Below are 27,050 nucleotides of genomic sequence, written 5' to 3' on the forward strand. Positions count from 1 at the left end.
GCACCTTTCCTGGAACTCGCTTTGTAGACCAGGCTGGCCTCAAACTCACAGACATCCTCCTGCCTCTGCCTCCCAAGTGCTAGGATTAAAGGCGTGCACCACCACCGCCCAGCCTCTTCATCCACCTTTAAGTGAGTCCCAGGAACCAGCCATCTCACCAACCCTACACTTCACTTTTAAACAATGAGTTAGTTGCCAACATTTCAACATGTGTTCCTTTCCCATAAGAACCCAGCTTTCTTAGAAAGCCTGTGGAAGCAGGGTCTTTCTTCCTACTCTTGACAATCAGTTGGAGCTGAGGTACAGTTGCCTCTTGAAGGTCACCCGACTCATCACCCAGGGCTTCTGGAGATAGCACACCCTGGAAATGCTGATAAAACATGCCAGAGGTACTTTCTTCTCCTCAGTCTCTCAACAGCACATTGAACACATTGGAATTTTTTTTTCTCTCTCTCTCTCTCTCAAAAAAAAAAAAAAAAATGGGCATGCACCCTTGAATTTCATAGAGAAATCAGTCTGTCCAACATCAGAAAGCCATTGATGTAGCTCCTTCCTGGGGTTGTCTCAGCTTTTCCTCAGTGTTGCCTTGTGGCCTCTTGTGAGGGAGAGTAGCATGTCCTGCCCCTGTGGGGACAGCTTGATTGAGTCATGGAGACCTCAGAGGGCAGTTACAGTGGGTATTGGATATGGATTGCTTTCAGTAGCATTTATTACCACCCCGTGAGTTAACTTTGGTTGCAAGCCTGACTGGTCTCAGCTCTTCCACTAGGTCAGTAGGGCCACGTAGAGATTTTCTGAATGGTGAACTCTAGGGACCCTGCCCAGCAGGTGCAGCCGGGGTCTATCACCCGATTCCACCTTTCTCTACTTGGTTGAATCATGTAGAGCCCCTTGTGAAGACACTGCAGCAGACGGCCTGGTGACCCCACTGAGGCCAGCAGCATGGGACTGTTCAGCCTGTTACTCCCCTCTGCTTCCCTCACCCCCGCCCCTTGCCTCCATCATGACCCACTCCTAGAAAGTTCCAAGGCTTGGACATCTTTTATAAACACAGGTCTCTGGGGGCTTGGAGAAGAAAGAGAAAAAAGTGGTTTTGACAATAGTATATAGCTATGAGTCTCTGAGTTACACACTGAGGGCAACGTGTCGGGTCTGGAATGATATACAGACGCAGGTAGAAGAGAAATGGTGTCAATTCTCAGTCGATAGATTGACCAAAGCCAGGAAAGTTAAATCAAGTCCTTCTGTGGGTACAGAGAAATGCAGGATGGTGATCGGGCAACGGATCTGACCCCTGTGCATAGGTCCTGCTCTGCTTGGGGACTGGTTTCTCTGGGAAGCAGGGCTCTGTTCCTAGGGCCAACCCTAGTAAATGCTGATGAGGCCAAGTGGACTTGTGGGGACCAGGGCTGTAGGTGGACTGGCAGAAGCTGGCTGAAGAGAGGTTGCTGATCTATGTTGGTTGGTCATTGTTTCTGTTAAAGACAATGTTTATAACCATCATATTGCTTTTCATAGGAAATGTACTCATTGAACGGCCAGTAGACAAAGAGAACTTGAAGATGTAATGTCAGTAAAGAGGTTTTATTCCATATATATTTCTGAACACAGACATTACATCCTAGCTCACTGGAAGCTAGAGGACTCCTCAAATTTTCAATTCTTCTTAGAAATGGGAGTGACGTTACTTGGAGTCCAAGTGCAAATTTTTACTGATTTTTCAGAGTGTGGCCACATGCCCTTTAAGCTTAAACTTCTTTTCCATTTTATCCGAACATCAGAGAAGCTGGCGACATGCCCAAGCAGTCCAACTTGAGAAAAACCACTTTCACGACTTATTAACAGGCCGAGCATAATTTTCATATGGTTCATTCATTCAGATTTATTACAGAACACCATTTAATAAGAAAAAAGTAAATGGATCAATTGACTTCAAGTCCTTCTGTAAAGGGGACATTTAAGTTCTCTTTTGATTAATGTTAGCATTTAAGGGCTGCCACTTTTACCTTCTGGTTACTGAATTTATCAAACATCAGGTTTTCCTTAAAAAAAAAAAAAATCAGCTACGAATCCCATCTCCCACGCCTGAGCTGGCTTTTCTGCTCTGGGCATGTTCCTTTCATCCCTGCCCTGCTCTGGCCATGGGCTGCTCCTGTATCCTGACCTCCTTAGGTTTGTTACAAAGGGGGAGGGTGAAGGGTGGAGAGGGAGACCAGGGTCACCTCTGCCTTCCTCTCTGAGGGTCACTAGAACCGTGTGTCCCCCAACTGGAAGGACTAACCCTGCCACATAGCTTTCTCTCGGTCCTTATTGCCCCCTCAAGTGGTACCAGCACAAAGAGACTGTCCCATCCCCCCACTAGGCAAGTATTTATCTTTTAATTTCTCCCCATTGGAGTGTGCCATGTACTTCATGCTGGGATCATTATGGATAAAAATATGCATGTGATGAACAAAGATGATATCTATAAGAGGACTGGAGAAAATTAATAAAAAGTGATAAAGGAGCAAACTAACCCAGTGGGTGCGCCAGTGGAAGCCCCCAGCCTGCAGGGAAGAAGTGTCCCAGGCCCAGTTCAGCCCGGCTTTCCCTGGTTTAGCTCAGGGTTCAAGGCTCCAGGCCTCTGTATGACGGGCAGAGAACACCCAAGGACTGCTTTGGGTTTCCAAGGGTAGCAGTCATGGATTGGGCAGTGAGTGGGTGATCTGATGGTCCAGGGACATGCAACATGGTGGTCACTGACCATGGGATCAGTGTGGCTCTGATTGGCCCATCACCCACTTTACAGCAGGCACACACGTTTTAGGAAGAAAAAAAAAAAGGCCTTGTGGATGTATAAGATGTATAGTGGATGCTTTCCCAAGCAAGCTAGGTATGTTGTGCTATATAAGCAGTCCACTCGTGTGTGTGTGTGTGTGTGTGTGTGTGTGTGTGGTCCCCTGTTTTAGAAACGTCTGTCTTACCAATCCCCCCATATATACCGCTTTAAATGGTGGCTTATGGCTGAAATTCAAGCCCCAGAAGATAGTGTTTCTTGCACTTGGAAATGAGCAAGTTTTTCTTGGTGATGTTGCCAATTGGAAAAAAAAAAAAACCCTCTTTATCTGTGGATGCTGCAGGGAGGTGCTCACAGAACGATGCCAAGCACCAGTCACTGTACAACTTCTGTTTTATTTTGTGTGCTTTTTTTTTTAATAGGATATAAATAATGACAAAAATTACAAAATTTATAACTGGAAGCCCAAGCTTATTTACACATATGCGTGTGTCTCGGCAAAGCCACCGGCTGCTGCGTTCCTATACAAGTCCCTTTTGGTACCATATTTTAGTGTTATTTTCCTCTCCGTTTACTACATACATATCAACAGTGAATAGGCAAAATATATACAAGGAACTATTCAGTTCAAGTAATTTAATATTGTATTAAAATTCTCCAACACTGAACTAAAACCATATACATTTGTCAGTTGAAATGAAATTTAGTTTTTCTTCAAAACTCACCAACTGATGAATATGATAATCTCAGGTTTAAAATAATATTGGTTAATAAAAAAAACATTAAGACAAGTTCACAATTTATCAGTATCGCTATAATGAACTTCAAAATGATTCACAATATGATCGGTTAGAACAATATACATTAAAATGTTATTTTTCTATAATGATATTGATACTGTTTATATAATTTGATTCTACAGAAATATACATTATGGTATCATACAAATACTCCACAGAGACATTAAAAAAATTAAAATACCTTAAAGAAACGTAAGTAAATTTATTTAATCAAATAGTAAGCAAACATTTTTTTAATCTGTTTCAAGAAAAGTCTTTATTACTTTGGAATTTCTTCTTTTTTTTGTGTTATTTATTTTTTTTCTAGAAAAAAATTTTGCAATAGAATTTTATTAACACCATTCTCAAACAAGGTTTCCATGACAGAAATCTTGACAGCAGAAGCCCTAGATTATATTTTTTGTTAAACATGTTCATTAAAACACTTCGAAGGTTAAAACAAAAAAACCCAAAAAATTCCCTATAAACACTTGTGCGGGCTACGGCTGCATGGGCACTGGGGGTCACCCCAGCGCAAGCCCGATTCCCTGCTCCAGGGACGGCCTCAGAGTTTCGCCACACCTGGGCCAGTCCTCGAGCCAAAACAGTAGAGATGGAGTCCCTCGACACCAGAGACATCCCGCACAACAAACATAGTGTTCTTGTGAATGCATTAATGAAACATCCTTTTAATAAAAATATTTAATACAAGACACATTTTTTCTGTGCATAATAAATTCCTCTGTTTTAAATCACTTTTTAAATTTTTGAATCATTCAATAAAGGTTTCCTTTATCTGACATAGTTGATTACATATAAAATCCACAAATATAGAAATCGGGAGACAGAATTTCCTGGCAATCGTGAGGGTCGCTTTGTCTCTTTGCATGAAACTGTACTCAGTGATCACAATGATTTTACAGGTGCTTTTGGGGGTCGGGGTCCGGGTGGGGGCGGCTAGTACTGTTCTGACTTTCCCTTCCAAACCGGCTGACGGTGGAAATAAAAAAAACTGAAACCCAAGATGCTTTAGACTTGGAGGCAGTACTGGAGACCCCCCCCTTTTCGCTTTCTTTTAAGAAAAGGTATTTCTCCCCCAACTAAAGCAAAGCAAGAACGGGGCAGTTGAGCAGTACCTCGGAGGGAGGCGGTGGCGGCGGAGTTGGGGCGCCCCGCGCAGCCGCCCCACCCCGCGCCTCTAGGGGCGGCAAAGTCTCGCTGGCAGAAAGCTCCCTTCCGCCCGTGACGAGGCCACGCGAGCGAGCTGAGCAGTCTTCCTCCCGGGGCGGGTGGACACGGAGGAGGAGGCGCGAAGGAAAGCCTGCTGCGAGGACTGCTTGGCGAGCTAGGCACCGCGAAGGACTCGGGGCGGCGGGCAGTATCAGAAAATCGTGGTTTCATACTTGGTATTAATGCCCCTCTTGGCTTCTTGCCCCGGCTCCACAATCCACGGCAGATTGGCCAGAGTCTTTTGCTCAGAAGGGTCGATCTGCTTTAAAACAGAAAGGCTGATGCCCGTTATCCGGCAGCTGGGCGGCGGCGCGGCCGCGGGGGCGCCGCGGGAACCCCACCTCGGGCCCCGCGCGCCCCGCCGCGCTGCTGCGGGGCGGACCCGGCGGCGGCGGCGTTCGCGCTTTCGCACCTGCACTGCACAGCGACTCTGCAGGGGCCTGCAAGGGTGACGCGAGTGAGACCCCGGCCCCGCCCCCGGGGCTCAGGCAGGGGAGCAGCGGCGGTCCCCACCCTCCATCGGGGTCCGAAAGAACCCGAAAGCCTCGCGAGGGGCCTGCGGCGCCCACCCGCTGGCCTGCCTGCCGCCTTTCTGCCATGCCGCCCCCGAAGCTGGTCCTCGGGCACCCAGCATTGCGCAAGGCCTCTCCTCTCTCCCTGTTGGCGCCTTCCTAGCCAGGGTGGTCCAGGTCTTGGCTCCAATGCCACTTCCTCTCCTAGAAGCTGTACCTGCCACACCCTCTACAAAAAAAACGGCACCTCAACTTTTCTGTTTCCCCCTTCCGCTCTCTTACTGACACATACGCCAGCAGACTTAATGCCTACTCCCTCTCCGCAATGCATGCCCATAAAGGTGGGGTTTTATGCTTTCTTGATTGCTGTTTTCTCCAAACCCCCCCCGGGGGGGGACGACTCCTGGCAGCCCAATGCCAAGCAGGCATATAATAAATACTTGGGCAATAAATACTGTTAAGACAATGAGCAAGCGGCTTCCAGGATGAGAAGAGGTACTGGGGTGGACAGAAGGCAGGTACAGATCCCAGGGAGAGATGGACAGGAGACCGGGAGGCAGAGGAAGGGAAGAGGTCATCAAGGGCCTGTGAGGTTGGGCCTTGGCCTCACCTGTCTCTGTGCTTTGCGAAAAAGCCAAGCAGGCCTTCCCTGGGCAGTAGCTAGTGTGAGCTCTGACAGGCCATAGTTAAGCTCTTTCCCTAACAGCTTTCTCATCCTTTGGCTATCTATCTACTTTGCTCTGTAAATTGGGCCAAGGAATTTCTGGGAGGCACGTTCAGACTTTCTCTACCAGCCTGCTAGAGGCTGCAGGGTCTGTGCCTATGTGCCTATCAGGGCTGCCTTCTGCTGGGTTTCCACTGTGTCCCATAGGCGGAGGGAAGGACTTCACAGTTTCAGGAGCACTGTATCCTAGCAGTAAACCACCAGAAATGGGAATATCGGAGCCTGGTGAGGGACTGGAGCCTGAGCCAGGTGAAGACATTAGCATTATTCTCTGTGTATTTTCCTGTTTCCCAGAGAGGGCGTCTTAGATGAATATTCTATGAGCCCTTATGGCAACAAACGCTTTGTGCTCTTCTGGAAGAAGTCTACGTGGACCACAGGAAAGCTGCATGGAGGCGCCCGCAGTGAACAGACTTACCCAGCCCACATGAGAAGGAATATAGTAGCTTAAGTGACAATCCCCCAAACATGCTGTGCATTCCCGGACACCCAGAAACCTGATCAGACTCAAAGACACAGTCGTTAAATCCACCCTCGGGACCTCATTTCTTTTAAGAACAGATGTGTGTTAAGTGCCTGCTGTAGACCTGGCCCTGGGGGGACAGCATGCCAGTGTACTTCATGAAGCAGATGTTTTTGTAGAGGAAGAGAGGCAGGCATAAGTGGTAAGTGAAAAAAAAAACCTCAGTAACTACTATAGACAATGAACAGTGTGGGGGCTACAGTGTGACCAGGCATCTATTTTAGTCAGGGGAAGCTTCTTCATGCAGCTGAGACCTGAATGATACCAGGGAGTGGGCCATGCACATCTGGAGTCAGGAGAGGTGGGAGAGAGCATGCCAGGGGTCAGCTGGCATCCAGACAAGTAGGACTGAGCAGACCTGGGCATCACAGAGTGTGGTGAGAAAGGAGGTTTTGGTATTTCCTGGGTGCCATGATCTCTGCTGTATGGAGAAAGGGAGTGCCTGGGGGGTGTCATTGGGCTTGGATTTGGATGAGGGGGGTGATGGGGGAAGTGGAGAGGAGCGGGCAGATGGGAGGCGTGTTCTGGGGGAGCAAACATCGGACTCTGCTCATGGGCTGAATGCAGAAGTGTGGACACAAGGAGTCAAGGTGACTTGTGGGTTTGGGTACAAGCAGTATGGCGAAGAGCTGTGCTGGTTACTGAGCCCAGAAGAGGGAGGAGAGAAGGAAGGAAGGAAGGATTTGCGTTTGGTGGGGATGCTTAAAAACAGACCGAGCAGGCACTTGCAAGTTTGGGGTGTGTCGGGCCTGGAGATAGAGAGCCGGGCGGGCACATGGGCTGGGGTGGTGCTGAGGCAGGCGGGGAGGTCAGGAGTAGAGTAGGCGTGTAGTGTGGGATTTGAGAGGTACAGTCACTGGTGATGACCAGTCAGCGGAGCAGAAGCTCCCTTCTGGGATGTAGGAGGAAAGTGTCGGGGATGACGAAGAGGTCAGATGCTGAGGGGTCATCCCCGTGGGTGTGCAAGTTACCAAGAGCAGAGCCGAGAGAGAGAGAGAGAGAGAGAGAGAGAGAGAGAGAGAGAGAGAGAGAGAGAGAGAGGAGAGAGAGAGAGAGAGAGAGGGGGGGGCGAGAAGGTGTAAACCAGGAGCCGCAATCGTCACCCAGGAAGGAACCTCTCTTTGGAGGTTAAAAATGTCTATGTCCTCATGACACGGAGGCTGAGAGCTGCTGGGAGGAGAATGTGGCAGATGGAAAGATTGCAGGGTGAGGTGAGGGGGCATGCGTTCTGGGGGCCTGCCCGGTGCCAATCCCAGAGAGTCTAGGATGCAGGATGGTAGCTGGAGCAGAGAGCAGATGGGAAGCTGGCTGGGAGCCTTCCAGCTTTGGGGTGTTGCTACTACCAGAGGCGGCCGCTTTGAAGTCATACCAGCCTGTTGGGACAGGATGTCTGCAGAGCCTGTGGGAGGGAGGGAAGGGAGGAAGTTCCTGGAGGGAGGCAGATGACAAGGAGGAGGGGGCGTCACCTTCTAGCAGTGACTAGGCTGCAGAGAGCTTCAGCTGTCCAGAGGGAAGGCACACAGGATGTGGCCCAGGCATCTCAGAGATGATGCCCTGGCCTCCTGAAAGACACGGAACCTGTGGCGTCTATCTGGCTTTTGCCAGGAGGGTACCAGAGCATCCTCACCTGGAGCCTCTGCAAATCTCTCTGGAGGGCAGAGGCCTGGCCCTATAGGATGGCAGGTGAGGCCTCAGAGAAAGCTGCCCCCAGAATTTTCTAGACCTTCTGGTAAGACATGTCACCAACAGCCAGTAGCCTGCCCTCACGAGGCTGCTGCAGGTGGCAGTGAAAATGGAATTTTTTTTTTTTCTGGTACCTTCAGGTTGGGCAGAGGGGTTCTCTGAGACTGCAGGAACCAGGAGAAGGATGATGGTCACAGGCCAGCAGGGGACCAATGGAAAGGACAGGAGGGGAGGGGAGGGGAGGGCAGGCTGGATTCCAAAGGCCTCCCCCACCACGCACCGGGCCCTGTTTACAACCCCCTTCCCTCCTGATGCAGACTTAGAGACGCCTTTCTCTTCTACTTACCACTGACTTGCGGATGCTAACGCGGGGCTTGGGGATGGGCTTGGAGGGCTTGTTTTCAAAGCTTTCTGGAAGCGTGGAGGAGTGGCCCCCTTTCCTGGCTTGTAGCGCTAGCTGGTAAGCGACCTCGAACGCCTGTCCCAGTGTTAGGATGATTTCATAGGCTAAATTCTGCAAGAGAAACGAGCAGACAAAGGAAACATTTACCCCTGGCGGCGCACACAGTGGATCGGAAGGAATGGGCGGCCGAGGAGCCGCGTGCAGGACGGAGAGCTGGTGTGGACCCTCAACTGCTCTCCCCACCTGAAGCTCCAGCAGCTCAGGGAACGCCTCTGAGAACAGGAGCCACACTGCGGGGCCCTCCTCCATGAACCCCCTATACACAGAGTCCTCATGCAGCCCCCCCACCCCAGCCCCGGTGCTCTCCAGGTGGGCAGCATCCTTGGGGGCGGCTTCTGGGCTCCCCGGGGTTAGTAGTGGTGTCACGCCTGCGCAGATGATCCCACACGCTCCCTGGGAGGTGTTCCCGACGAGATGTTTGGGTCTTTTTTACCTCAAACATCTGTGATTCAGTGAATATATACGAAACACAATCAAAATCTAATTTAGGCCGGGGGGAGAGGCGTTAGTCATGCTGGTGTGGAGTCTCACGGCTGCAGCAAGCAGTGAGCATGCAAACATTGTTCAAATGGAGCCAATTATCTGTCTATTTCTTAAGTTTTTTTTTTTTTGCACTCCCCGTGGGTTCACTCCTATATTTTATCATCAAGTCACCAAGAGACAGGAGATTTTTGCCACACCAAACTTCTCCTGGGAGGTACGTTCTTTTCTCAGACCAGTTCTCTCAGGATGGCTTCTGCCCTTCTTCACATCCTGACTTTCGGTTCCTGCTTCTTCTCCCACGTGAAGCTTCCCCCTGACCTTCTCTCACAGGGACAACGTTGACATTAGCCACTCAAAGGAGGGATCGGAGCCCCAACATTCCGAGGTCAGAATGCATCACAGAAGTGGGTGCCATAGAAGTGGGGTCCACACAGAACGTGCCCGGGGATTGAACCTGTGGCCTCATACAGGCTTAGCGAATGCTCTGTGTTGAGCCACACCCCGGGGCCTGAGAATGTTCTCGGTGCGGCCGCATCAGCTGAGAGCAGCCACCGTCTTTCTCGAGGTCTTCGTTCTGTGACTGTCACTACCGCGTTGGTTTATGGCTTTTCAAATTTGCAGGTAGCACTCCGCTCCTGCTAAAAGCACACTATGTCTTGCCGTTCTTATGCTCTCCATGCCTTCCCAGCATGCTGCTGGGAAGTGTTAGGGACTACTGTTGTCCTCAGTACTCAGTGAGGATGGAGGACATGGGATGGCTATAATGGGGAAGAGATCCACCAATTCTAGATCAACCAGATTTTAGGTCAAAGCCATGGTCTTCGAACCAAGTGGGGGCAATGCCTATGATCTCGAGAGCTGGTTTGACGGAGGATGGTCAATGCCTGAGCGTCCTATCAGACAGGACATGTGATGTTAAGATCCTGTCCCTTGCACAGCCAGGCCCCCACATTTCCCCGAAGTACAGAGCACTAAGAAGCCATGTTTGCCTCCACGGATGAGTCAGACAAGTAAATTAGCAACACTACACATTAGCAAATGACAGTGGAGGAGGACTGGGAGGCAGCTGTGACCATCACTGCACCCAGAGGGCTGAGCCCTATCCCCCGCCCACACTCCGCACACACCGCGCATGCGTCACAAGTCACTGTCAGCTTCGCCTCAGGGCCGCAGGCGGCGGGGGTTCTCGGAGGAGGACGAAAGGGGCTTCTGACTTCCTTGTTGTCAGGAGGACATGGCCGTTCTTGGTCTCGCTAACTCTTTCTGCGGAAAAGTGTCTGGTGTCTGTGCGTGTGGCAGACACTCGCGTCTGGGGGTCTGGTGAGAATCTAAGCAAGCGCGTGGGTGCAGTGAGCTTCGAGTGCAAACTCCTTCACCACCAGCCTTTCAGGCAAGTTCCTGAAAGTGAGAGCTGGGTAAGCACCTTCCCATGGAAGCCAAGGCTGCTGTCTGAGCGCTGAGACCTTCACACGGTCACTGCGGGTTACTATGGGAAAAGCGGAAAGCTTCTGCATGATAAACAGATGTTTTGCCCTTTCCTTTTAAATGAGTGACTGGGAGACCAGACCAGCCCCCAGCTGGCCTTGAACATGTGGCAGTCATCCTGCCTCAGCCTCCTCAGTGCTGACATGTGTCTTGCTTTTTTTTTTTTTTTTTTTTTTTTTTTTTTTTTTTTTTTTTTTTTTTTTTTTAAGACAGGGTTTCTCTGTGTAGCCCTGGATCTCACTCTGTAGACCAGGCTGACCTCGAACTCACAGAGATCCACCTGCCTCTGCCTCCTGAGTGCTGGGATTAAAGGCATGCGCCACCACGGCCCACCTGTGTCTTGCTCTTTTAAAGGACGATTTAGAATGTTCTCTTGTGATTCGCTGAAGAATTGGATATTGTTGCCTTTCTAGCTTTTCTGTAGCCTTTCATGTTGGAAGCATGGATGTTGGATGTGAGGGAGGGACCCGTAGGCACTGAGATCTGCAGTTTGTCTCAGAGTACCACGACCCAGCAGGGAACTTCCTTCCTTCCTTCCTTCCTTCCTTCCTTCCTTCCTTCCTTCCTTCCTCCTTCCTTCCTTCCTTCCTTCCTCCTCTCTTCTCCCCTCCTCCACCAATGGAACCCAGGGCCCTGGGCAGGCAGATGCTCTACATGGAGCCATACCCTCAACCCAACCAGACATACTGTAATGTATTCTTGCAGGGTCACCCTGCCTCCTTCCTCTGTGTCATTCCTACCGTGTACAACAGAAGGAGAATTGTTTTTTTTTTTTTTTTATGAGAGCTGGACACTGTTAGGACAAAACAGAAAACCATATTGTAGAAGGACTTAATTATACATTAAGGATGTTCATTATATTAATATGTTAATTGCCGTGAGTAATGTAAAGGCAATTTTAATGTGGTAAAGACCCGGGAGGAGTCTTGTAGCCTCTGCCTGGGCCTTTGGGGTAGCATTTGCGTTGGGAGTCAGTACTGTGTGAAGTCTGACCACCCTGGGGCCACTCTGCCTGGATGCTGAGTGAACCAGGGGAAGGCACCACCTGATAAGGACCAGACCGGATCAGTCCAGCCACCTCACATTTCCCAGCCTAGCCCCTAGGTGTAGGACTTAAAGGTGCCATTCAGCACACAGTACATAGAGGAACCCCAGGGCCTAGGCACATCATAAGCTGAGCTGTCCTGATATCTGCAACCATTTAAGATGGCCCAACTGAGACCCCAGATATTGGGAGGCAAAGAGCAGAACCTCAGAGCCCAGCCTGACCTGTGGACTTAGAGCATCCCGAAGGATAATGAAGCAGAGGTTGTTTTATATTGCTGTCTTATACGGTGCTTACTACACAATCTGTAACAGAACACCATAAATGCAAAGGAAGGCTGCCTGAGCCTTCCCCAGCTCAGGCAGTGTGTGAAGTGGAGCCCCCCAGTCTCTGAGCTGTGGTGGACAGCGCTCGGCACAGGAGCCCCGTCCTGGATTCATCCCACCCTAGCCCTAGATGGCATCTAATGGTACCGCGGAGATGCAAACTTGTTTCTCCTTTGTAGAGTGGGGGATGTGGAGGTCTCTGGCATTTGCGGTGGGCTCCTCCAGGCAGCCAGGGCTACAGTTTAGCACCACCAGGACATTTACCGAGCTTGTTGTGGTCATGCCCCTGCTCCCGGATCTGTGTCTAATCAACAGTGTCCATAAAACGCTCATCCAGCGATGGAGGAGCCACAGGTCCCACCAAGTGTCTTCTCTGCAAACAAAGGAGGTGACAGAGAGACCAAGAGGTGCACCCCATTATCCTGCATCCTAATCCCGAGGCTGACCTGGCACATCCTTCTGTTTGATTATAGAAAAACTGTATCAGAGACTGTAGGCAATCTGTGCCCCTACGAAAAGTCCTGGTCCCCAGGGTATGGAACATGTTAGTAAGTGCTCTCTAGGAATTCTCCACTTAGCTTGAAAAATCATATAGGCTCAAGGATTCAATGACAATGTGTCTTAGAGCACTCATTACAATGTATAACAATTTCATGAACATCTCATATAGCATACAAGTGCCATGAAGTGGAATTCTGGATAGCCATTTAAGAGGAAAACTGACACTGGATGGTGGTGGTGTACACCTTTAATCCCAGCACTCGGGAAGCAGAGGCAGGTGGATCTCTGTGAGTTCGGGGTAGGTCTAGTCTACAGAGTGAGTTCTAGGACAGCCAAGGCTACATAGGGAAACCCTGTCTGGAAAAAGAAAAAAAAGAAAGATGAAAACCGAATCACTGAAAAGAACTGGCTAAAAGGCTCTGCAAAGGCTAGTACACACCTGTAATCCCGAGCACTCAGGAAGCAGAGGCATGAAGACCTCACGTTCTAGGACAGCCTGGGCTAAACAGTAGGATTCTTTCTTTAAAAATATGTAGAAATATATGCACAGGAAACAGGTATATCTTGAAACATTAACATTAGTTATCATGGCTGTTAAGCTTGTAGATATCTATCTATCTATCTATCTATCTATCTCTCTCTCTATCTCTCTCTCTCTCTCTCTCTCTCTCCTTCCCTTGTCCTTTTCCCTTCCTCTTCTCCATCTGCAAATGCTGAGAATCAAACTTATGGCCTTGCACCTGCTAGACAAGAGTTCTATCACTGAGCTACACCCCCACTGTGGATGACTTTTCTTAAACTTCCTTTTGTGTTTTGAACTTCATTTAAATGAAGACGAATCATTTTTCAATTGTAACATTTTTCTATTTGGATGCCCACACTCATCCTATTCACTCCTCGTGTTTTCCCCCGGGGTTCTTCTCTGCCTCTTCTTCCTTCTTGGCTGGGAGGACTGGGAACGATTTCCCAGCACGATCCAGGATGTGTGTGCAGGTGCTGGTCTGGCTCCTCTCCATGGACCAGCAGGCCGGCCATCTATTTGGTCATGAATCTTGTTTAGATGCTTCAGTTTTCACATTGGATTTCAACTCTAACATCTGCTCAGTTGAATCTTAAAATAGCTGGTACTTCCTTTAATCAGAAACCTCCAAGACTCTTCTCCAAAGACAAAAGGAAGAGTCGACCCTCTATAGTCTGACATTTGTCAAGCCCCACTGTGAAAATGTCACTCCAGGGATCCTCGCCTGTGGACTTTCTGTCAGTCCACGCTCACGGTTGTAGAGGGTTCGAGCTTAGCATCCAGTCTGATCACCTATGAGCTTGGACTGAACTGTATTTCCTCCATGTCAGTGGGGCCTCCCCCACCTCATCTAAATCCTCTCAGCAGCTGCCATAGGACAGTGTGTGTCCTTGGCTCTGGACCAGCACAATCTGTGGGTCTGACCCCTTTGGGGCTGAGGATCGACCCTTCCACAGGGTCACCTATCAGATCTCCTGCATATCAGATACTTACATTACAGTTCATAACAGCAGCAAAATTACAGTTATGAAGTAGCAACAAAAATAACTGTATGGATGGGGACACCACAACATGAGGAGCTGTATTAAAGGGTCGCAGCGTTAGGAAGGTTGAGAACCACTACTCTGGACTGTCTTTGGACTATGTAACCCTCACAATGTCTTACATAGGATAAATGACCACCTCCCTTTCATATATGAGGAACTCAGGATCGGTGACACTGATAAAATTGGCCAGGTTGACACAGCTCCCGAGTGGCAGGGTCAAGTTCAAATCGAGAATGACTTCAGACCAGCCAGGGTTTTGTGTAACTTGAATGTCCTGCTTAATTTTTTTTGCGTGCATGTCCTGACTCCCACACTTATTGCCCCCCTGAGATACCACATTGTGGAGACTCATCGTATAGATGCCAGTGGACACTGGGTACTAGGGGGAAGGTACATCATGGGGACCATGGGGACATCCTTTCCGACTGAAGTCTCACTGAGCATCTGTTTTCTGTGAGGAAGGGGTATACTTCCCTTTCAGAGAAAGCACCTCCTTCACCTCGACCTCCAGAAATTGAGGCCAATTTGTGGCCTCAGAGCTCTGTGCTGTCAGTTGGTATTAGAACTGTGATATTCTAGAGCTTTGGTGTAGGTTCTAGCCTGTATTTTGTGTCCCCTCCCATACGTTCAGGTTTAATGTATCTATTGATGGGGACTGTGTTGAATCTTAGATAGAATGAAGCATGGCAGCGTGGCCATACACTCACCTAAGTAAGCATTTGCCACAGGGGTCACTTTGCTGAGCCCGTCCCTGACAACATGCTGATACGGAACAGCATCCATGCCATCAGGTAGGTATGACAAGGAGGGAAGTGAGCTGAGATGGGAAGGGCCCCTCGTTAGGTGGGGAAGCCACTCTTTAGCAGCAGATCCTTCTAACCTGCCTAGCTACACTTCCTACTAGTACTAGAAAAACAGTGGCCACATTTTCATGACTGGGGTCATGGAATAATGTGTTGGTTCCATAGCACTGGAAGCTACAGCCCTAGACCTGGCTATTCCTTAACAGGAGCACTGCCTGAGATCACCACAGGCTCCCTGCAACCAGGAAGAGGTTCCCAGCTGACACTCAAGGATAAGGACTGTGCCTGCACCTGGGAGGCAAGGGCAGAGAAACCCAAGTGTCACGACTACCCTCAGGTCCGCTGTATCCGTGTGCTCCAGTGACAGAGACCATGAGCAGAGCCCTTGGGTTTTCTGCACGGGCCAAACACAGCAGGGATGACCCCCTTATCACATTCACTGAAGGGGCAGAGTAAGAAGTGGCTGTGAGGGGCTGGATAGTTGGCTCAGTGGTTAAGAGCACCTATTGTGGCAAAGGACCTAGGTTCGGTTCCCAGCACTCACATGGAGGCCCACCAACTACTCAGGCACCAGGCACATGTGTGGTGCACAGACCTAAGTAGGTAAAATACTCATACATATAAAATAATAGAAATAAATCTTGGAAGAAGAAGAAGAATAAGAAGAATAAGAAGAATAAGAAGAATAAGAAGAAGAAGAAGAAGAAGAAGAAGAAGAAGAAGAAGAAGAAGAAGAAGAAGAAGAAGAAGGTGGTGTGATCCAGTGGTCTTTTGGTCTCCTTCCATCCTGGGAGTGCTAAGATTCTCAGGTGAGAAGCTGCCATCCGTCTTCTACCCAGTCAGTTACTGATATAGTCAATGAGTAAAAAGTAATAGGTATCTGCATCCAGAGGGGCATGTACGGTTGAAGCCGTGCTAACCAGGAACACACCATTCAAAGGCCCGATGGTAGAATGCAACCATCCTCCAGTTAGTGTTTCAAGGGGCAATGACCAAGGGCTGATGCCATCTTAGAAAATATTATTTCGGGGCTGGAGAGATGGCTCAGAGGTTAAGAGCACCGACTGCTCTTCCAGAGGTCCTGAGTTCAATTCCCAGCACCCACATGGTGGCTCACAACCATCTGTAGTGAGATCTGGCGCCTCTCTCTGTATACATAATAAAGAAAAAAGAAAAAAGAAAATATTATTTCAGCTGGGCCTGGAAGTGCAGGCCTGCAGTCCTAGTTAATCAAGAGGCTGAGGCAGGAAGATTGCACGTTTAAGGCCTGCCTGGGCTACAGAGTGAATTCAAGGCCAGTGTAGGCAACCCGTGTGGCCCTGTTTCAAAGTAACTAGTAAAAAGAGTGCTGGGCTGCAGCTCATGATGGAGACCTTGCCTAGCATGTATGAGTTCCTAAGATCAATTCCTGACACCATAAGAAACCCTTCAGTTCAGCAATCACCTCCTCAAAACTCTTCCAAAATGGCTGAACATCGTACCCAGTAATGCACCCTTTTCTTGTCTGCCGTCTGTGCTTGATGAGTTACTGCTTATCTTTGTAGAGACCCTCCAGGCACGAGCTCCTCAAGGCTCTCTCTGAGTCTCCTTGCCTTTCCTCCAAGGCTATGTTAGAGTCTCCTTCTGGTAGCCCTCAGCCCTTGGGCATAATTCTGCCACTGTATGGCATTTGCCATGATTTTCCCTTTGTAACTCTGGTTCCCTAGTTGATGGGGTGCTTTGAGGGGTACCAGTCTCCTTCAGCTTCGCAAGTCTAATGGGGCTTAGTATATGGTTGGTACCCAGCAACTGTTGGATTGAGTGAAGGAAGCTGCAGGAGGTCCCTAAGATGAGGGAACTTGCATCTTAGGATCAACGTGAGTCCACTGTGGGTGGTTGGGACCAGTCCCTTCATTTTATCTTTCCTCCCAAAGAAAGACCTGGTGAGCAAAGTTGAACAAATGCCAACAGAACAATGGCCTTGGGATGGAGGAAAGTGTCTTCAGCCTGGGTTGTCACAATGGCCTTCAGACAGAAGCTGTAGTTCTTCCTGTCTCTATTTGGCTTGAAGTCTTGCATTTTAAGAGCTGGGATAAGCTTCATCTACAACTTGCTTCACCCACGTCCAGAGGCAAAAATAACTGAGAATATTCTGGGCTTATTTACAGATTCCATTGACATCTCTTTAGTTTTGCCTATAGGTAATTTTCCCAAGTACCACCAACGAACTGCCTAGTTAATAGAAATATATATTAGTGCCTAATCACCATCTCCAGCATGTAGAAAGAACCAGGAGATCTCTACCAAGAGGCTTATCTGGACCAGGACTGACATATTAACTGGCCACCATTCAGAGCCCTTCTTTTTGGAGTTAATTTATGCTAACTGAAAGAGAAAGGAAATTACCTTTCTACCTTAATTATAATAGGAGTATATGTAGACAATGTTGGAGATACAGAGCATATGGACAGAAATTAAGCTGACCTGTAAAATTCCACTGTTGGGTTATAGCTACTGCTGTACTCTGTTGTGTTTTCTTTTTATATTTGTATATACCCGCACGTACTTTATACACTATATGAATATTTATATATGTGAATTTAAATACCAAACCAGGAGAATATTTTATGTGCATTTTTATAAGTTGCTTTTCATGTAATGCTATATCATGAACAGATTTTGCATGCCATTATACAATTTTCAAAGACAATACTTTGGAAGGTGGCAGAGCATCCCACTGTCTCTAAACTTAAGGTTTAGTGTCATGCCTCACCCCAAGCACAGAAGGCATGGTAAGCTCGCCCCGTCATGACTTGCTTCCCGGTAACGGTCCAGGTTTTCCACGGAGGCCTCACACAGGGGCATGGGGGTCAACTGCGCTCATGAATTCACCTTCTAAGGTTTCTGGCCAGTGTGGCCTCTTACATCCACCCTAGGGGGACAGGACTACTAGGAAAAAGGAAGACTCTTGAGTTACTTGGATGGGAGAGAGGGTCAGATCTCATCCTCTTCCTCTTCTTCAACAGCTGAAGCACTTAGTAGAAGAAGCTATAGCGATTCTTTACTGGTTCATGAAGCCTTGGGAATGGGGCTCTCACCAAATTCAAGACCTCTTTAAAGGCCTTGCTGTTGAAAATACTTCTCAAATGCATGTGCCCATTTTCTTGTCTTAGTAAACTCGGTACAGCCATCCCTCTGGATGTGGACTGAGCTGAGGATGCTCGAGTGGTGTCTTATATATAATGAGGCAGCATCTGCACCTCACCTGTGACCACCCTCCTATACGCTCTATGCCATAGATGAGTTGAAATACGGAGCAAATGTACATTCTGTCCAAATACCTCACTATGTGATATCGGTTCGGGGATACTGACAAGAAAGATCAGTCGCTATATGTTGAGTCCATAGTCAATTCTTTTCAGAGAATTTTTGATCTTCAGCTGGTGAAACCCATGGATACAGAGCTTGTGGAGGGGAAGGCTGACTGCACACATAAATGACTTTTTTTTCTTTGTTTATTGCAGATGCCTGCCTAATGCCTCAGGCTCATCTTTCTGAAGTGAATTAATGAGTTGTCTTGTCATGCCTCCAAACCCACCACATGTTCTCACAAAGTAAATGTCCATCTTCCAGCCAAGTACCCCTCCTCTGGGAGACCTCGTCCTGCTGGGCACTGGGGCAACCTCATGATGGCATGGGTATCATTTTAGTGCAATTATTTGTTTATAACCCAACTAGATCCTGAGCTCTTGGAGAGCAGGGACCTGCACATGGCTCACAATAGGCACATAATAAATATAGGTGTGCATTTGGACACAGTTTCACTTTTTCTCTCAGGTGTGGGATACAGAAGCACTACACATGTTGAAAACCAATGCCTGGGACATAAATCCTAACTCAGGGACTGGTGACAAGAATGTCATATCACGACTGTCCCTCTCATTCTCCATACCCTTAGCAGCTATGATTTATTGAGAACGTGAGCTGTAAACTAGGTATGTGGTGCCTCATTGAATGTGATGCCTTACAGTGACCACAGGTGGTGGGTGCTGCTATTATCCCTGTGTTACAGACAAGGAAGCCAAGGACCAGTGGTATTCTTGCTCAAATAATGAAGCCAAGAACCAACCTTGGACTCAAAGCTGGGCTGACTGCAAAGACCACATCCCTAAAAGGTGACTATTACCGTAGTTATTTTGGAGGGCTATCTAAATACAGTTAGCTGTCTGTATTGGTGATTCTGTATGTGTAGGAAAAACTGCATCTTGATCGAATAGGTATGGACTCTTTTCTTGTGTCTATTTTTCCAAGCAATACGCTATGGGAAGCATTTACATAGCGCTGACATTGTATGATGATATAAAGTATGCATGATATTGTGTACATAAATGACGTATGCAAATATTGTATCATTTTATAGAAGAGACTTGAGTGTCAGGGGCTCTTTCAATCCACACAGGCTTTAGAACTATCCTCCCTTGGATATGGATGGATGACTGCACATATATAAATGTAGTGAAGAAGTCTGTGAAAAAATTCAAAATGCCTACTTTCTAACTGTACAAAAATGAGGTTGATTTAATATACCATCCGTTACAAAAAGAATGAGGGGAAAGAATATTAATCTCTGCGTATCCACCCACCTTTGGCTTTATGGCCTGGTTGACTCTCAGGGAGGGATGCCAGTAGAGAGCAGCTATGAAGGAATGACCCCCCGCAGCGTTAGTCCATCTATTCTTTTTTTTGTGGGAAGCACAGGTGGGAAAGGACCACAGAGCTTGAAATGCTATTCTAAAAAAATCAGTCAGGGATATTTGCTGTACATCTCAACTCTTGGCTCGGAGACAACTGGCTGGATAGATCAGGGTCGCCTCTTTACATGTAGACAGCGACTCCACCCTGTCTATGTAAGGACCAGACACAGCACTACAGTTCAATCTTAACAGCTCTCTGCATGTTCATGTTTTCATCTATTGCCTTTGATTTTCATAGTGTCAGAGTCAAATAGATTGAGGCCACCTTCAGCTGGAGAAAATGAGAAGCAGAATGATGATAACCACCTGCATCACAAATAATATTAATTCAATTGCCAATGGTCAACTAATAACAATATCAGAATTTCTTTGAAAATTTCCTACTTTGTAGAGGCAATGGAAGCTTCGCTTCGGGAATCTCAGACTCTACTGAGACCATCCCGTAGTTTAGTGACGGGCTTAGGCAATTAAATTTCATCAAATGGATGAGAAAATCAGGAAGTAAACAGTGCACCCGGAGTCACACGCTGACATGGGTCCTACTCATCTGTGGTGACAGCGGAGGAGGTCAGAGCGGAATTCGGCTTAAACCTCCCCAGTGTCCGGTCTCACAACACAACCTTCTTTTCTACACACCCCGAAGCACCCCTTCCTGGTCACAGTATGCTTGACTCCTGTGCGTTAGCTCCCTGTACTTCAGTTCGCTTGGTATCTACTGATGGTGGAGCAGGATCGCATGCTCCCCCAGAGTCAGCTGACCATGTGTTCTGCATACTGCCATTTCCATCCCTCTAGTTTGGGTCCTTTCAGGGCCCACATTCAGCCACAGAAGCTCGGGAAAGAGGGAGCTCCAGCTGCCACGTGTTGACTTCCAGCACCGTGGCTTCAACTTTCCCTACGCGTTCCCAAAGCCAATCTCAGCTCCACCGCGTTCTGCACACAGAGGACAGAACTGCAGAACTGCAAGTAAGGGAGGAATGAATGTGGCTAAATATAGCAGAGCCTGCAAACGTGCCCTTCATAGAGAACTAAGAATTAGCAAGGGTCTAGCGCAGTGGTTCTCAACCTTCCTAACGCTGCCGTTCTTTAATACTGCGCTTCATGTTGTGGTGACCTTCTAACCGAAGAATTATTTTCGTTTCAACTTCATAACTGTAATTTTGCTGTTGTTATGAGTCGGAATGTAGATATCTGATATACAGGGTATCTGATATGCAACCTCTGTGAAAGGATCGTTCGATTCACAAAGGAGCTGCAACTCACAGAGTCACTGGTCTATCGGAAAAGGTAAAGAAAGCTTTTTAATGCTGTTTAGAAAAGGGGGCGGGGAGGGTTGAATATACAGTTCAGTGGTAGAGGGTCTACTTAGCATGCACAAGGATCCGAGTTCAATGCCTAGTCTGGCAAAAAGAGAAGTGTTTTAATGTTTAAAACTACTGAATGAAGTCCTTCCCAGATTCTTAAAGTGCATCTGATAAAGAATGCATCAACGTATTTCTAATCTACCCACATCAACTTATTACTGAGTGAACTAGAGAAGACAAGCCTCCAAATTCCGTTGGTTCTGTGTGTTCCCTACTCCTAGAGACCTTCTTAGGAAGATGACTACAGCTTGGGAGGTTCATGGCCATAGTCTTATAGTTCCCCATCACTCACAGGGGCTGAGAGTCAAGGAGATAAAACATATTTGTAAGTCTCAGGCTTCTTTGTCTCAAACCCGTCCCTCCTCTTCTAACATCACCCCGCTGCTCCTGCTTCTGAGATGCCCAGGTGGAGTCTGGGAGACCCGATATACAGAGATGGAGAAGGGTTCCAGGCCCAGGCAGCTGATGAGAGGAACAGACATCAGATTCCGTAACAGACTCTAAACCACATCGTGGGCTTGGGGCTGCTGACCCACAGGAGGAATCTAACTCAAAACAACAGTCTGTGGTGATTAATCTTGGCTGTCCACAGGACCGAAGTTATAAACACACAAGGAGGGACATCTTCGGGTGAGTTTACGAGGATGTTTCCAGACAGATTTCATTGAGGAGGGCGGACCCACCCTGAGTGTGGGTCGTACCTCCATGGACTGGGGTCTCAGACAATATAAAGGGGAGGAAAAGGGGGGAAGCTAGCTAAACCCAGCACCGCTCTGTGCTTCCTGATGGCAGATGCAGCGGGACCAGTGTGTCTCACGTTCTTTTCCCTACCACGACACGCCGTGAGCCAAGGTGAACCTTTCTCCCGAAGCTGTTTTTTATCAGAGTGGCAACAATAAAGGTAACTAATCCATAACCCTCACTCCTTCTGTTTGACTCTATTCTGTTTGTTTTCCCCTCCCTGTCGTCTGAACGTGAAAAAATATTAAATGGTAAATTTAGTGTTGACATAAATAAATAGGAACAGGCAACCCATTATGTATCATTTGGCATAACATTCCCAACCTGCCTGCAACCAGTGCACCACAGTGTCCGTCCCCTAGGACACTGACTATGTGAGAGTCACAGCCTCGCTTTCACAGGAAGGCTCTGCGCTCTCTCCTTAGGTCACAGGATTTCCATGGGAAACTGTTCTGAAACATTTCACAAACGGGGAGCTTCCTAGACATCGCCGAGACTTATTGTGGACGGCAGATAAAACCATGTGGTAGTGGTGGGAACAAGCACATGTATGCTGCCTGAAAAAGGTCTACAAGGCCAAAAAGCTGATTGATGACCTCAAACTGAAAACAGCAACCACCACCACCAAAACCCACTTATCCATACCACCTAGAAGGTTACATATGCACTTGAACTTTAGAAGGAATCTGTTACTTTTTTTTTTTTGTCCTCTCTGGTAACCCAGGGGACTGCCACAAATGAATCATAAAGCCTTAAGATTGGACCAAAATATGGAATTGCCCTACATACAGATACAAAGAACCTTTTTTTTTTTTCCCAAGCCAAGCTGTGATATCTCAAAGGTCCAGGTCAAGGCTGATGGTCTTTGTTACTATTTTTGAAGTTAGACAAACTGTGCATTTTAGAGAGGATTAAAACGCCAGATTTGTGTAAAACGAAAATCCTCTGGAGCAGATACAAGAAACTCCAAGCCTGTGGGCGTCTACGCTAAGCCAAACATCTGGATGAAAGATAAGAGCTTCAACCATTGCCACACGACTGAATTTATCAAGACATGTTGATCATAAAACTAAACAGTTGTGGTTTGACTTTTTTTTTTCTCTCCCATCCTTCCCTTCCCTTCCCCTCCCCTCCCCCACCCCTCCATTTCAGCTCCACATTATGGTGTCACCACGGAGCCAAATGTCCACAGGTGCTGGTTTTAGTTTAGCTTTTGGAAGTCTTGTGAAAGGAAATCATATAGAATCTTTAATGTATTTTTTTTTTTTGAAAGGGATGCATCTCTTGGGGAAAGCAGCCTCAGAACGAGGTGATGAACATAGCTTAGGGGCCACGAGGTCTGGTGAGCTAGTGTGCTCTTCCCCATGTTTCCACTTTAATTTTTATTTGTTTCTACTGTTCCGGTTTTCTCAGTGGCAGAGAGGAAATACTGCATGGTGACTCTGCTCTGGAAAGCCTACCTCGTGTCGTTGAGCAGAAAAAGGACAAGCTGTTGTGTATCGCTGATCTCAGCTGGTAAGGAGGAGGTGGGAAGGAGCCAGCCAGCCCTGGACCTGTTATTATGAGGGGCTCTACAGTGGTCTTTCATGTCAACCCTGGTGAAAAGTCAGGGACACAAATGCTTGTCTCTGTTTTAGGCATCAGGAAGTTGGGAGTCCGAAAAGGTCTAAGATCGGGGAGTGGGTCCGGGGTATGAACCTGACGGGGTGTGACCCTGCAGAGGAGCAAGGTGGTCCGGGGTGTGACCCTGAATCTGCCTTTTCGTTCTATACCACAAGTCCAGCTCCCTTAGAGGAAGGTGTGTCACGAAAACCAAAATACTTGTGGAAAGAAATCGGACTCTTTAAAGAAACAACTGAGTCTACAGCCATACCACCCTGAACGCGCCTGATCATCTCGGAAGCTAAGCAGGGTCAGGCCTGGTTAGTACTTGGATGGGAAACTGCCTGGGAATACTGGGTACTGTAGGCTTAAAGTAAATAAATAAATAAGTAAATAAATAAAAAATAAAGAAACAACTGAATCTCACAAGAATAGCGGGTTACACATACATTCTTGGCATCAACAATCCGATACTTCATGTCCTATAAATCTCAAATGGGACTGACTTTAACCAGCACTTCAAGTCTGTGCAAACAATTGAATTTAAAGATACTTAAGGCAGCCCTGGAGACTTTGCTTTGCAGTCCTGGCTGTTACCATACACGCCATTCTTTGTATTATTCTCCTCATCTCTCCTAAAACAGAAGGGTGCATTTTAAAAGCTCATATGCACCCTTTCTCATTTTTTGATCATCAAAACCTACAGGACTGAGCAGCGCACAGCAAGATATAAAGACGATAAGTGTGAGCCTGGCTGACAGTTCTTAGCATGGTGCAAATTTGGAACATGGCTGGACTTGGTCTGTGGAGTTTGTTAGAACTGGAAGAAATGGCTTAGAATATTCTTGCATCCACCACACTGAACCATGGTCTGGAATTGCCAAAATATGTTACATTGCTTTTTGTTCAGTTCTCCAAACCTGTCTATTTAAAATCCAGTGAGCAGGGTAGAAAAATCAAACCAAAGTGGCATTTCAGATTCTTCTGATTGTAAAGTCAGGGCTCATGGTCACATCTGTTCTGTCTGCCTCAACTGCATAACCGCCCGCCAGGGTTCTCTATCTCAGAGCTATCTCAGGCAACTCGAGCGTGTGCATATCCTAAAGGAACATGTACTGTGAAGTCGTTTTCGTTTTCTATATCTGTAATAACTAAATTAATTTACAAGCCTAATGACAAGTATGGATAGACACGGTGTGACACCCCAGGGAGTCACTTTAGGATTTACTCTAAAGGGAACATACAGGTCAAACCTTGAGGCTCCCAACTGTTATTTGTATAGTATTTAATCTCAGTACTAGTCAATTGAAAAAACCCTGAATATTACAGAGGTAAACATATTTATCACGCCTAATACTTAGGAATGGCCACCAGAGCAACCTGTTGAGATAATGAAGGCACAGGAAGCTGGGAGATCTTACTGTATTTTTGGTACCAGAAGAAGAAAGGGATTTCTCTAATCTGAAAAGTGAAGTTGATACTTAAGTGTCAACAGCTGCGGTAGAAGAAAAGTATATAGTTCTAAGTTGAATGAAAGACTGAAAATATGGGAAACTCACGAAAGCGAAGCCTGCTCAAATATTTATTTGGCTTCATCGGTTGAATATCGAAAATATCCTCAAAAAAAAAAAAAATCCCACTTGGAGATCTAATCTCTCATGCTCTGGGGTGTGATGGGATTGGAAGGTGGGGCTTTGTGGGAAATGGCTGAGTTAAAACAGGTTATTGGTATGGGCTCTAGTTCCATCTGACTGGCATCCTCGGGAGAGGAGAGAATTTGGATGCAGGTATCTCTGTGGAAGGAAGACCATGGAAGGACCTCATGAGAAGGTTGACTGTTTACATGAGGGAGGGAGGGAGGACTCAGAGGAAATCATGCTTATTGTCACCTTGGTCCTGGACTTCTGGCCTCTAGAAACATGGGGAATAAATTCCTGTTGGTTACAATCTGTAGTCTGTGGTGCTTCTGTTGTGGCAGCATCCATCCATCCATCCATCCATCCATCCATCCATCCATCCATCCATCCATCTATCTATCTATCTACCTGTCTGTCTATGTATGTATGTATGTATGTAAGTATGTATGCATGCATCTATCTATCTATCTATCTATCTATCTATCTATCTATCTATCTATCATCTATCTAATCCCATATAGGCTCATATACATATGGATATACATTTGGGTCTATATCCAAAGAGGGCGCGGACTCACCACATCGAAGGCAGTAAACACGTGACAGTAGTGGTGGTTGGACTTCAAATCTTTTGTGATATAAGCAAATGTTGAGAGGTCTTCTGGGTCCTGGGCAGCGCAGGAGATGTTACGAATTTCATGTTCAGCGATGATGTTCTAGGAGAAATGACACCAGTGGTCACCGTTTTCCTTTGAGAATCAACACATTGTAGACTCAGGGCAGGCCATCGGGAACCGGCTGCTTTCCTTTTTCCCTCCACATTCAGAGTGACTCAGTGTGCTCGCCCATGGACAAATGTACACCAGGTTTGGAAGGAATGTTTTCATTTAATAATAATAAACAACCTAAAATCGTCATATCCTGGATCAGCTCTCGCCAGATCTGCTGTGAACCAAAGCAGTCTGGGTGACAGACAATTAGAAAACAAGACGGAACAGTGACTACTGAGTGTTTCACCACGTCCATTCCCCACCTCCTGCAGGAGATAGGCTGTCTTGCCTATTGCTAATCCTGTCTGGGAGCAGTCATCTGTCGCTGGCATGTATGAGGGGAGCTGTGACCGCGGGAGGTTGTCCAAACCCTTCGCTGTTGTCTTTGTCCTCTGCTCCTAACCGCCCCCTTTGTTCTCAGGCGCTGGGCTGGAACCCAGGACCTTGCTCGTGTTTTCTGCCATACCTCTCCACTCCCAAAGCGAGGGTGCATTCAGAATGAAGCAGGGGGGAAGACTCAGTTTTCTCTCTCTCTCTCTCTCTCTCTCTCTCTCTCTCTCTCTCTCTCTCTCTCTCTCTCTCTCTCTCTCTCTCAGATTCTCAGGAGGCTGAGAGTGCAGGGCAAGGGGAACACTGTACTGTGATGTTCAGGCTTTAGGTCCCTTGCTGGATGCAAGGACCTATGAATGGGATAGCTCTTTCCTCACTAGACCCACTACAGAATAACGGTGTGCGTGCTTGCGTGCGTGCGTGCGTGCGTGCGTGCGTGTGTGTGTGTGTGTGCGCGCGCGTGCGTGCGTGCGTGCGTGCATGCGTGTGTGTGACTGCCACTATCTTACAGGTGAGGAAACTGGACCTTCAGTAACTCAAGCAGGGAAGGGGTGGAGCTGGGGCTGAGGTCTGGGGTTTTTGGAGAGCTGACACTCTTTGGAGGGTCCTGTAAAACTTGCGATCGCAACCCCTCCTCGCTGGTGTGATAGAATTGCATTTCTCGTGTTATCTCCCTCCTAGCCCTGGAGCATAACCGGTGGGAGGAACGGTTCAGGACCAGTGTTCTGAAGCACAAACAATCAAGAGATCTTTGCTGCAAAACCTGCTAGAAACTTCTTTTGATACACAGATGTATTTAAAGAGCCCTATAATAGTACAATCATTTTTTTTTATCTTATAATTTCTCACATGTCGTTTGTGGTTGTCATAGATATAAAACCTCCAATGCTTCAGTTACCCTAATTACTTTTTAATTGCATATCTTAAAGAACCCGTTGGCAATACAATGTTCCATGTCTACTCATCAATGCTTA

At 47.4% G+C, this 27,050-nt stretch overlaps 1 protein-coding gene and 1 pseudogene across 10 annotated transcripts in view; one reads left to right on the forward strand and one right to left on the reverse strand.

Moving 5' to 3' along the window:
- Window positions 1–1,568: 1,568 nt before the first annotated feature.
- Window positions 1,569–27,050, reverse strand: part of Anks1b (ankyrin repeat and sterile alpha motif domain containing 1B) — an 854,565-nt gene continuing 829,083 nt past the window's right edge. For 3 of the 10 annotated variants that reach the window (XM_037211910.1, XM_037211906.1, XM_037211904.1), the window contains 3 exons: window positions 25,555–25,692; window positions 8,574–8,741; window positions 1,569–5,044 (listed from right to left, as the gene is read on the reverse strand). In XM_037211910.1, the coding sequence (XP_037067805.1) occupies window positions 4,937–5,044; window positions 8,574–8,741; window positions 25,555–25,692 (414 nt within the window). In that variant the 3' untranslated portion in view covers window positions 1,569–4,936. Of the gene's footprint in view, window positions 5,064–5,231; window positions 7,944–8,573; window positions 8,742–25,554; window positions 25,693–27,050 lie in introns of those variants that run through there. The other 7 variants (XM_037211909.1, XM_037211912.1, XM_037211911.1 and 4 more) reach the window with 3 other exon arrangements.
- LOC114700582 lies at window positions 23,597–23,708 on the forward strand (annotated as a pseudogene).

This window comes from Peromyscus leucopus, chromosome 18, assembly GCF_004664715.2.
Source record: "Peromyscus leucopus breed LL Stock chromosome 18, UCI_PerLeu_2.1, whole genome shotgun sequence".
NCBI lineage: Eukaryota > Metazoa > Chordata > Mammalia > Rodentia > Cricetidae > Peromyscus > Peromyscus leucopus.